The following is a 12,832-nucleotide window of genomic DNA, read 5'->3' as shown; positions in this document are numbered from 1 at the left end:
AACAATTATACATGATGGAGTTGCTATGCTAATGATATTTAAAACATTTCACTAGTCTTTAAAGTGAAATGTAATGATATTTTCTTCTCTTTTTCTGATGGCTAAATATTATCATGTTTTGTATTATTGGACTGTTTCATTCCTTAAAATAATAATATTAACAATATACAAAGGGACATTTAAGATTTGAATCATGACCTTAAAATAACTTCATTGTAAGTCTTTTTAGTATTAGAGCATAATCTTTTGTCTAAGGAGACTTCCTTGATTTCATTATGAAATAATTAATTACCACCAAAAATGAATAACTATCCAATTAACAAATTAACCAATTTACAGTGAATTTTGTCAGAAAGGTCAAAAATATTGTGGAGGCTCACCGGTTGTTGTGTATGTTACTTAACACCTGCTGGGGAAAGTGCTTAATTGTTGGTAACCACAAATAACATGATATTCATCCTTAAATACAGTTAGTTGCAATTGATACCTTAACATTTGAGGGAAAAGTCTTCTAGTAATTGATCAGCATTCTTGATAGTTCCTCGCCACATTATTGTGAAAAAGATAGTGCAGAGATATATATATTAGGTCTTACAATTCTCCAAGGGATATATATTTGCTTGTCAGGTAGTTGAGACCTAGAGCCTGACTCCTTAGATGGGTTACTCTGACACAACAGTGATGGAAATTCCGTCCGCTGAAAAATAAATCCCATATATTCTTACTTATTGTTTTGAGGTTCAAACTGTATAAATTGCTTGCTTGAGCCCTAGTGTTTCGCTTCCAGGAGATATTAATTGGGAGCTCACAAATTCAAAAGGTTAAGAACCGCTGTCGTAGCCTATTTGTTTTTTATAAAGTTTGCCCATGATCACAACAATGTATGGTACGCACCTGGAGAATTGCTTATGCCTAAGTGAGTCATAGCAGCTGGCAAGTTGCTTGTGCTGTTCTCCCCACTGATACTCGAATATGACACATCATCAGGATCCAAGGGTGTTGGCAGAGGAGAAGGAAAATGCAGGTTTGTCAAATCTGGCAGTGAACCCCCAGTGTTCAAATTTCCCTGGAAATGTGTGAGCCCTGGACTCTGTTCGGGTGATGGACAGACTCTGTGAAGGGATCAAAAGAAATGTTTTCAAGTTAAAAAAAATGTGAGCAGGATTTGTGACTGAAACAAGAAGTGAGGTTTATCCTGCTTCCTCAGTGTAAATCCCCTTGCTTTTTTAAGTCTTCATCAGCTTCAAAGATTGAGATTTGTTCCTCTATATGTGTTATAAGCGTGCTATAAGCATTTATGTTTATATTATCTCTAAACTTAATCCTAAAACTTCACCTTGATCCTGCTAAGGATATTTACATCATCAGTATCCAAAAATGAAAAACGAAACCTTGAAAGTATAGCCATTTGTGTACTGCTGTATTGGAATTATTGTCTTTGTGCTATTAGTACCTTACTATGGTGTTACTATGATTAGGTTGAGCGTTAGGACTGAGAATGAGACAAAGATAAGCAACTAAAGTAAAAAAAAAAGGAAGAAAAAACACACGTATTTTAATCCTAAAATAAACAAATTAGCTGGAATCATGTGTTTGTATATTGACATGCATATGCTGTTTCCACAATCCTAAAATAAAAAAGTTAGCTAAAATCATGTGTCTATATTATTCACAAGCATTACCTGTTTCCACAATGGCAGGCAAATCCACCAATCCGAGGCTTAAGGATAGAGTATATTTCAATGTTGTTATCATTCAAATTTGGCTTTACCACCACCAGCTCCACAGTACTAACAAATTGTGCTTGCTCTTGCCAGAATCCAAATATTGGAGTGGTTGTGTCCTTTGACCGCCTACTAAGAAATATTTTTCAATAGCTCTCAGGAGACACAGAGTCAAAATATTTTTGCCAGCGTGTAATTGAGCTCTGAGCTAACACACAAGAGACTGGATAAAACCTTTATATCAATCTCTATTTTCAGGATTCCTTTTATATAACTTCTTACTAAATCCTACAACAGCTTACAAATTGGGCAGAAAAAAACATATTCAAGTACTCACAGTTTCCAATACTACATCTCATACACTTTTTGAATGCCCAAAGGCGCATTTTAGAGCCCTCCACTTCCAGTCAATCAAGAAGTGATGTGCCATCTTTAGGTGTTGTCTGAGATATAGTGTAGTAGAATAGATTTTTAAAGAAAATATATTTAACTCAACATTAAATCTTCTGTGCATACAATAGTTTCAATTTCCCATCGACATATCAGCCATGCTGTCCATTGTTCATCATTCTAGAGTCTTTTTATGAAATAGAGATACAATATAAGTACTGTACATGCACAAATAAATGGCTAAGAGAAAGCAGTGTGAAGTACCTTGAATTGCTTCCACTAAATGCGTAGATTTTCGATAATATAATAAAGCACTGAATTGACTGTTAGTGCAGTGAACTTACACTTAGTAACATGATTATTAACTATATTTCATATATAAAATATGTTATCTTAGATATCTTTGCTACCTGGCAGTTTGAAGAACAATACATCAAAATTTCCCCAAATTGCTGTATTAAGCAGTAAATTGAGAAACTTTTATACTTGTTTGTAAATCTCCTCATATTTGTACCCACTGTTTGCTGAGTTTCATCTTATTTTTTTCAAATATTTCACTTGCTGCATTTAGTTCAATACATTTAAGCTGATCCGTTTTTATTAGACCTGATGAAAACTGAAAGTTTAATCGATCACATCTACAGGATAAAGTAATTATTGCACATCAAATGGGTGCGCAGAGGAGCATATTTTCTAAAAGTTAGGAGAAGCTAAACCCACTTCACCAATATTTGCACTGAACGTCTTCCAAAAAAGCTACCTAGCCGAAATGCAAGCAGGACCGGCTCTAGTGCGGTGCGATCGGTGCCTCTGCACCGGGCGTGGTCTTGGGTTGGGGATGCCCTGTTTGCAAATATATTATGGCTTGAAATCCACCTACTGCCACGTTTCTTGCTTCCAACCATTTTCAGACATTCATAAAAATGTCAAGATAACTCCAGTGATTAACCCCTTGACTGCGGGGCTGATTCCCCCGCTGTGTTGGGGGGCGGGGGCGCGCACAGTGCCCCGGTGCTCATGACAAGCTCTGCTTGTCATGAGCCACGGTGGCCGCGTGCTCATGACAAGCTGAGCTCATCAAGGCCACACACGTTTCTTCAGAACGTTCAGCACAGCAGGGGAATTAGCCCCGCGTGCGAGCGTTCTGACCGATATGAAGAGCTCAGCTCGTCATGAGCACGCGGCCACCGTGGCTCATGACCAGCTGAGCTCGTCATGAGCATGGGAGGGGTTAATGTTCTTCCTGGAGAGAGACTGAGTTTTGTCTAGTGAAAGTTTGACTCCTCATAAGATTGCTCGGAGGGTTAATGAGCCTGCTGCTAAGAACGGGTCATGAAGATTACAAAGTGCAAATAATGTTAATAGCTCAATGGGTTACTGCTTTTGTCAGAGAGATAATTTTTTACTTGCAGTTTATTAGTTAAAATCCTAATATAGATAAATGAGGTATTAACTGTCATCAAAGAGCTGCATGCAAACTGCAAGGTGTATGTATATTAGACCTACATGTTTTTTTTGCTCGGTCTTTCCTTAACCTAATCTTGCAAGAAGGGCTCATTTGGGTAGAAATTATTATTATTATTATTAAAGAGAACCCTTAACAATTAGTGTTATGTTTTAAATTCTGAAGTTCTGCTTTTCCAGACCAAGGACTCAAACTATACTGCCTACCAGTATGGACTACATGCGACTCTTACATCTTGTAATCCTCTGTCTTATGTAATATTTCCTATACACTGATTTACATGTGTGATTGTCTGTTAAATGTGTGTATGATGTAAAGTCCTCTGACATCTCACACTGGTGTGAGTGGCACTATAAAACTAAATGAATCTGATAGACAGGTTATTGAGACATGAAGGGCACTGTTAAATGATGAAAGTGAGGGAATCTGGGGCAGCGGAGGTTATTGGGGGGCCCCCAACAAACATTGTTGCACAGGGCGCCACCAGTGCTGAACGCAGGTATATATGTAGGACTGTTTAAAAAAAACAAATATAATATTTTTTGCAAAGTAAAAAGTTTAACAAAATGAACACGCAACGTCTGCTGAATTTGCTATAGATTTAACTCCTAAAGCTCTTTAATTCATTTAAGACACTGCAGAAACTACGCTAATGGCTTTCACTTTGCACATTCCAATCCGGAAAAGGTACCACATTTCTTTAAAGTATCTATGATGATTGTGAATCTGCCTGGTGCTGGTATTGGAACGAACAAGTCATCTGCACATATTTTGAGTTCATGGAATTAATTACCTAGTTGAAATCTTAGAATTAAATAATTTGCTAGCAAAGTGATTGCTAGTGGCTATCAAAACAATGCCAAAAGTAGCCGGGATTGTGGACAGCCTTCTTTTATTTCAAGTTCGCCACTCCTCAGATAAGTTCACATCATTCACCACTACTGAAGCATTAGGAACATCTTAAAGACTATTCATAAACTTATAACCCCAAAAGCAGTGCAGCACGGATAATTCCAATGAACTAAATCAGAAGCCTTCAACATTAGCAGTCAAGCACAGTAACATACAACTGTCAGTACATGCAAGTAATTCCCTTATGTTTTTTTGACATGATTTAATAAATATTTTGACATGATTTAATCAATATTTTGGATGATAAGAAGAGCAACAAGCTGCATAGTTGACTAAATATCATAATTGTAGCCTTCTGCCACAAGCTAGCATTAAATCTGTGAGGTAAATATTTTGACAGAGTAGTAAAAATCATTCTTATATATGGAGCTAGAGATGTTCCCAGCTCATTTTTGGAATTGTTAACTATTTTTTCCATCTAACCCATTTGAATACCTTTTTCTAAAAGGTCCTTGTCACTATCCGTAGTAAGATTCAGATATTTCATTTAAGACAAATATTTGGAGGTTCAGTATACAGCGTTGCATAAAATTTAGTGAAATTTTCACGTATTTTTGTTGCATCTTCCATGCCAGCTTATTTTAGAACGTGTATTTTTATGTGTTGCAGGCCTTTTGCCAAGCTAGTAGTTTACTAGGTATCCCTAAGTGTAAATTTACTTTTTAAAGGTCATTGTCCTATTTAACATTCAATTTATATAGGCAATGGGCATATTACGTGCTAATCATATAGACGTTTCTCCAGCACCATTCTTTCACTCTTATTTTTGGTTCAGAAGTATAAATCTTGCAAATCAATAGCTTTCTTTGTATGACACAGGGCGCCAGAGTCACAAATTCTGCCTATATGAACAGATAACTCCACAACTTTCCCTCTTATAAATGCCGCAAAGGCTTCCCAAATTGAGAACTCAGGATTAGAATGCAAATTGCTCCTAAAACATCACTCTGCTTTAAGCTTAATCATATCCAAAAAGTATATACTTCTCAACAAGATTGATTGAAGGTCCTGCAACTCACTTTCGTGGAAGGATTGTACTTTTGAACAGTTAAATATGACCATTGAGGGATCAGAAATGTGATAGATATTTTTCAATAATTCTGAAATATTTTGTTATATATTAAGAGGAAATGTAATCTGCTGAATGTATTGTATCTAACAGAATTTAAAGAAGAAGCCAGGTAATACTGGAATTCAGAGCCTAAATGGGGCAACCTAATTAAAATGTTGAGATGCTGGGGGCGTAGTTTGGACGCCGGAGAAAATGGCGGCTTGAACCCTTCTCTCCTCCCGTGGCGCCGAGTTTGGGGAATATTTCAGCGGTCTTTGCTACTGCCGACTACTTCTAGCAATGCGGTGACATAGCGGAATGAAAGGGGAAACTATTAATGGTAATATGAATGTCGGGGAGTGACGCTGAGTGCTGTTTTGATGTCCGACTGCTGGGGCAGTGTGGGAACTTGCGCGGAGCTCTGCCAGCCTTCCTGACTCACCGGACACCCGACTCAGCCTCCCCGAGCGGCACGCTCAGCTCCCGGTGTCGGTATTTCACCCCTACGTACTGTATCAGACTTGCGCCGGCTGCTGGATGCCTGCAGTCCGGGATCAAGCAACGAAGACAGGCTGACTTGCTCCTCTCATCAGGTACCACGCGCTATTGTATCGCAAGATGGCGGCCGCCCGACTCTGCATCAGTCCGCTCTACTTAACCTGCTCGACACGCTCATATAGCGTTTAATGGTACGGCGGCTGATTCCTCATGTGCTCGAGCTCCCTGCTGCAGCCTTAATCGGCCTTTGAACACCTTTGTGCCTCGCCAGTGAACACCATGCATTGATCTTAGCGCTCGTCCGGCTCCTCACATATTTAAATCCTCATGCCAGGAGCCCACATCTGCCATCAGCCTGTGCCATGTCTACTGCCGTGCCTAATGCAGCCTACTTACCTGGCGCACTTGCGATGATCAATTAGCCTGGCCTTTCCAAGGACGAGGAGTAGGTCCTTTCCAGTGTTCTGCCTTGCCTGACCCTAAGATGGCCGACGATTGGGACATTCCTTGCAGGATTTGACTGATGTTTGATCTGAGGTTGGTTTCATGTGATCATTTTTGTGATGAACACAATTTACGCGACCTTGGGTGGCCTTCGACCTCACTACACCCTCTAAGCCTTTAATCTACACTTGATTCATAGCCTACGCCCCTCAACCTGCCTCCAAGTGCCTAAGTACAACTAGTCACACGTCATATCAAGAACGATCTCTGCCAATTTATCGTTTACTGAGAAACAAGATAAGGCTAGGAGTGAGGCGGCTGACGCACAGAGTTATATAAGGTTGAGCTAGGGACACACCACTGTCCAAGATAAGGGTTACCACCTATAGCAGCCTTTTAATGCATCAGTGCCACGGAACACAGGCTAACTGTACCCATCAGCGCAGATCTCACGCGCCCAGCGGTGTAACTACACCTCGTGACGAGACATTTCCTCTCTTTCCCATCTGGAACAAAGGCCAACATGGGGGACAAGGAGACAACAAAAAACCTCAAACGCCTAAAGGCAGAGCCACCGAACCCGGTATCGCCCATCAAAGGCAAGAAGGAAGTAAGTGAAACCATGGACATAATACTAAACAGATTGGAAGAAGTACGAGACTTGGCGAAATCTACAAAGGAGGAAATCGTGGCCATTAGGCAAGATATAAGAGATACTAATTCTAGACTCACTGAAACCGAATCAAGAATTAGTCGCCTCGAGGATACAGAAACTAAGACCTGTGGAGCTCTCAACCGCCTCACTTTAGCCTCAGAACAGACAACGAGGAGACTATCCGAATTGGAAGATGGGAATCGGAGAGGGAATCTTAGAATATTTGGTATTCCAGAAGGCTCAGAGGAGGCTCACGGATCATGTGTTGCCTTTCAGGAAACATGGTTCACGCTAGAGACCAATCTCACCTTTACCCAGCCGCTGGAATTTGACAGGGCGCATAGAGTTCCAGGCAGAATAACAAAAAATCAAATAGGCCGGAGACCCATTCTATTCAAGCCCCTAAGATTCCAGCATGTGGATCAAATACTGTCCTTTGTCCGTAAGAATAATCATGTATTGTGGAAAGCAAACAAGGTGTATATATCACAAGACTTCAGCAAAGAAACTGTTGATGTGAGGAAGGCCTTCCTCGCGATGCGTCCGCAACTACGGTCGCTGGGCCACCAGTTTGGCTTTATTGGGCCAGCTAAGTTCCGGGTGACCATACAAGGAGTATCCCACATATTCACAGAACCACAAAAACTCAAGACTTCTACATGGTTCAGAGGAACTATCCATGGACACAACGTCGGTTGAAGCAGCCGGGGCGTCCGCCTCCGGATATAAATGAGTATCCTTTACTGGTTTTTCCAATTCTCTTCTACTGTGTGGTATTTCCCACGGTCTTAATAGGTGATACATACTGTTGTTGACATTTTCTGTTCACGCCTCACGTATCTACCACATTGCTTTCACTTAATGGTTGGTCTGATGCGATGTAAGGCTGGTCGCTACCGTCTTACTGTCTTCCTGTTGATACCGAAACACTGTTATTACGTTACACACATTCTCAAGGACTCAATATGAATAATATACATGGGAATGTTGGTGCGTATCCTGCATCCTGTGTTCACCCTATGTGCAAAATTATTGGTCAAATTAATAGCCTAACCAAGAACAGTTATTGTCTTCATATCTGTAAATGCCTGGGCTAATGGTATGCAAGGAGACCAGATGTATGGTGCCGTTAACTGTTATTCATTGTTTACGATGATTGTCGACTAGTAGTTGATGTTACTCTTAGATGTTCGAAAATGTATCTGGTTCCCAATGTTTGAAGTGATGTGTCTGTTGTGTCTGTTGCCACAGAGGTGATAGCGCTGTTGTTTTTTCCTAGTCACCATGCCCTACATCTACGTTTGGGATGGGGTGGGCGGGTTGGGGATAGGGGATGGTGGGAGGGGGTGGGGGAAGGGGGGTGGTAAGGGTTTGTCCTTTTTCTTCTTTTTGGTTATTGCTAATATTTTTGCTATTACTTTTGCTCTTGTCCATGCTTGTTCAAATGAATCCTCTAGATGTTGCATATTGTTGCCAGAGTCTACACATTACCAATACTTTAGTGATATCGCTGATTCTTCTGTAGTCAATACTATCCTCATGGTAGCTGCTGTCCAATACAGGATGCTCAGATTGCTGCTTAACGCATATCTACTACGCTCACACATAGGTTCTCCAGTACAACATTATGCCATTTGTACAGACGTATGGATTCCTTTCTGATAACCGATCTTTCCCTATGTTAGCATGACGTCGTCTACAATTGATACACCCATTGGGGTAACAACCGTAGGCAACCTGAAAATCCTTTCCCTCATCGTGAAAGGCCTTAATCAGCCCGTCAAGCGCCAGAAAATCCTAGAGTAATTGCGCAGGCAGAAAGGTGATATGGTTTTGTTGCAAGAGTCCAAATTAGACGCTAAACACTTTTAGATGCTTAGGAACAAATTTTACACGGAGGTGGTGGGGTCGGAAGCGATTGCGAAAAAGAATAGTGTTCTAACCTTGATATCTAGGAAATCCAATATAGACTTAATCTCCTCCGTGGCTGATTCTAAAGGGAGGTGGGTCTCAACCAAATTACTTAAAGATGGCACCGAATTTTACGTTACAAATGTATATGCCCCAAACACATGCGATCTAACATTCTGGGAGGACCTCACAAAACAGCTAGACACTATCCCTGACACGGCCGTTCACATTTCAGAGGGAAGCTTTAACCTGCCATTCGACCCTATCCTTGACAAGGACTCTAGGTGCACCTTTCGCAGTAATAAGTCACACAAAGCCTTCACTAAGCTCTGCAGCAGGTTTCATCTGATAGACTCCTGGCGACTACAAAATCCAGATGAGAGAGAATACACATTTTACTCCCCTCCGCATGACTCGTTCTCCCGAATTGACTATTTATTTATTACGAAAAATGCCATAGCCAGAATTGAAGAAACGAGTATAGAGCCAAGGTGCATCTCACTCTCCGTTTCCAATATAAAACCAACACTCCGCCAATCTCTATGGCACCTCAACGAGGAAGTCCTCAAAAAGGAGCAGCATAGAAGCACCATTGAAGCTGTCATAAAAGACTACCTGGAAATTAATAAGAGGGGCGATACCACTGATTTGACACGCTGGGAAGCACTCAAGAGTTCTGTAAAAGGGGTTGTCATTATAATCAAATCTGCCATAAACAAAAATTATAACATGGCCTTAGAGGCACTAGAAGAAGACATTTCTGCCCTGGGAGTATCAGAGGGACAGGAAGGGTGAAACGATGAACAAATTGGCTAATAAAAAGTATGAGTATAATAAAATAATAAGTGAGAGGGCAGGGGTGTGGCTTGATAGGAGGAAAAGATTTAAAATATGCGAGTCTAATAAGGCTGGGAAAAGCCTGGCAGCCTATCTTAAATTCAAAATCCAGAAAAATACGATTAGTTCTATCTCAGATCAATCCGGAATGGCCTGGTCCGATCCTCTCAAAATTGCAGAAATATTCAAAGATTTCTATGAACATTTATATGCTAAAAACGTGGCTGTGAAAGGAGACCAGATTAAAGAGTACTTAGAGAACTGTGCGCTGCCGTCTCTTTCTCCGGAGGAACAAGAAGGCCTCAATAACCCTATTATGCAAGCAGAGGTTGAGGGTGCTATAAAGTCTCTTAAATGCGGGAAGGCCCCTGGATCCGACGGGTTTACCGCTAGATTTTATAAATGCTTCTCCTCTACACTGTCTTCCCCACTCCTCTACCTCTTTCGTGAAATCAATGAGACGGGGGAGGTGAAAGGTACATTAGCGGTGGCCATCATAGCTGTCCTACCCAAAGAGGGAAAGGACCCGACGCTCCCCAAGAATTATAGGCCTATCTCGCTTATCAATTTAGATTGTAAACTTCTAGCCTCTATCTTGCCAACCGGCTCCAAAAGGTTTTACCAAAACTGATACACCCCTCCCAGGCCGGCTTTCTGAAGTATAGGCTATCCAGCGATAACACCAGAACCTTGGCCTACGTGCTCGAAAAAGCGCGACTTCTTACCACTCCTACTGCGGCGATCACACTTGACGCCGAAAAAGCGTTTGACAAGGTAGACTGGACGTACTTAGAGGCTATCTCGCATAAGTTTGAACTAGTGTCGTCCTTCACAAAATTGGTCATGTCCTTTTACTCATGTCCCTCAGCTAGAGTCAGAGCGGGAGGGTCGTTCTCCTCATCATTCACACTACAACAAGGAACCAGACAAGGATGCCCCCTCTCCCCTTCGTTATTCCTTCTTGCCATAGAACCATTTCTGTAGCGCATACGCAATAATAAAGACATTGTCGGAATCCCAATCCAAGACTGTACGATAAAACTCACAGCGTACGCAGACGATGTACTAGTAGTATCGGAAAAGGCGGAGCAGGCAATCCCAGCCCTTATGCATACTATTGAAGAGTTCTCAAATGTTTCGGGATACAACTTAAATAAGGATAAAACGGAGGTTAAATTACTAAACAACCGGGGGGAGGAGCCTGGCTCGCAACCATGATGGCCGCCTGACTCCTCGGCTCCGCTGACCCTTTCGCCATTCTCCCGTCTTCCGCATCATCCTGCTGATCATCCTCACATTGCGTGGCATCAGCGGAACCGGGAGGCGAACCCGGTCATGCCGATGTGCTTCTCTGCTCGATCCCGGCAGTGGAAGTCCCGAAACGCCCTCACCTCCTCCAGACGCCGAGCGGCTGTGTCCGGGTCTTTGTTCTTCGGGGGCGACCGGCCCTGCACATAGAGACGGCGGCCATTACAGGCAGGACGGAGCCGGCTGGTGTACCGCGTTCGCAGCATTGAAATCACCGCATCTAGTTTTGCCGCTTCATAGGCTTTGGGCACCGCCGCTACAAGAGAAACATTGTTTCGTCTCTCCGGCCCGGGGACGGCTCCACTGCTACATTGTCTCCCCGAGCGCCGAGGTGGGCGCCATCTTCCTGCCTGCCTTCGGCACCTACAAGTGTGGACCCTGGGCTGCTATTGCGGAAGCGGGCGTCTGCCCACGCCACTTCAACATTGCGGAGAGATGGAAAACGCTGCCTCTGTGCCCCCAGACTGTTTCACCGGGCTAAAAATCGGCAGGGTGCTCAAGGGTTTGCGAAGGGTGATGGCGGCCGGCTATCGGGACAGCCCCGCGTCTGCTCACCCCAAGTACAGGATGATGATGCGTCCTTACTTTCTGAGGCGCCACTGTTGCTTGGCGACATATTGGGCGCCCTAGGCACTTTGAGAGCTGCCCTGTGTACTGCTGCCTGTGAATTGGGGGCTCGGCTGGATGCTATTCTGTCTGCAACCCCCCTGCCTGACCACGGAAGCCCTCGAGAGCGGGACACTGTGCCACACCCTGTATTTGATTCCTGTGGTTCCTTCGCCCCAGTCGCCATTGAACCGTTGGGTTGCGAGACCCCGACATTGCTGAGGTACTGGCAGGAGCACCTTAAGGGGGTCCGAAGTTTCTTGGGCGGTGTTCTGGCTGGGGAGACGTCGCTGGACACCATGCCTGGCGGCTTCTTCGTGGACCACTGGCGGAACTCATTTCCTTCTCCTGGAGTGGTTGCTACTGTTTGGACTAGCTGCTTTTGGTGGACCACTGCCGCGTGATGGTTCTTCTTCTACCACTGCTGACCACATGGCTATGTGCCGGATGGACTTTGTTGGCCGTCTTCCCATTCTGTTGTGGTCCCTTTGTTCAGTCCCTTCTTCCAGGATGTCTATCGTGCAGTTGGACTGCGTCGCTACACCGTACCGTAGGGGGTAAGGTTGAGGGTGTCCCCTCTAAAGTCAGGACTGTCCTTCTTGTATTGCTGGGATGCTGATGGACTGCCGGGGATATTGCACATTGGTATTGTATTTGTAGCGGGGTCGGGGTAAGGGCGGCCAGAGTAATATGTGCTGGTAGTTTTGGATATACTTGTATGGCCCTCCTCCGGTCTTCTGAGAACTGTGTTATTTCTTTCTTTCCTTTTCCCTTTCCTTGTTCTAAATTTCGGGTTCTAATGGGCGACAGGCACACTGCTAGGGGGGGGGGGGGTAGGCCATAGCCTACGCATGCGTGCAGGGTGGGGGGTTGGGGGGTGGGGATTTTGTTTCGTTTCAGTTTCTATGGGCCTTTTTCTCTTTTCCTTCTTGTTTCTCTTTCACTTTTTCTTCTTTTCGGGTCAGTAGGTTTCCTGGGTGTAGAGTTGCTTCCTTTTTTCCGCTGATGGTCCCGTGCCTTAGTGGATTTAG

At 43.3% G+C, this 12,832-nt stretch overlaps 1 protein-coding gene across 6 annotated transcripts in view; it reads right to left on the bottom strand.

Annotated features, from left to right (window-relative positions):
- Positions 1-12,832, bottom strand: part of CRTC3 (CREB regulated transcription coactivator 3) — a 1,134,508-nt gene that overhangs the window by 159,220 nt on the left and 962,456 nt on the right. For all 6 annotated transcript variants that reach the window (XM_086958213.1, XM_086958215.1, XM_086958212.1 and 3 more), the window contains one exon: positions 895-1,112. In XM_086958213.1, the coding sequence (XP_086814339.1) occupies positions 895-1,112 (218 nt within the window). The remainder of the gene's footprint in view (positions 1-894; positions 1,113-12,832) is intronic.

The sequence above is a fragment of the Lissotriton vulgaris genome, chromosome 2_1 (assembly GCF_964263255.1).
Source record: "Lissotriton vulgaris chromosome 2_1, aLisVul1.2, whole genome shotgun sequence".
NCBI lineage: Eukaryota > Metazoa > Chordata > Amphibia > Caudata > Salamandridae > Lissotriton > Lissotriton vulgaris.
Note: the sequence above shows the minus strand (reverse complement) of the source record. Positions and strands in the feature narration are given on the sequence as shown.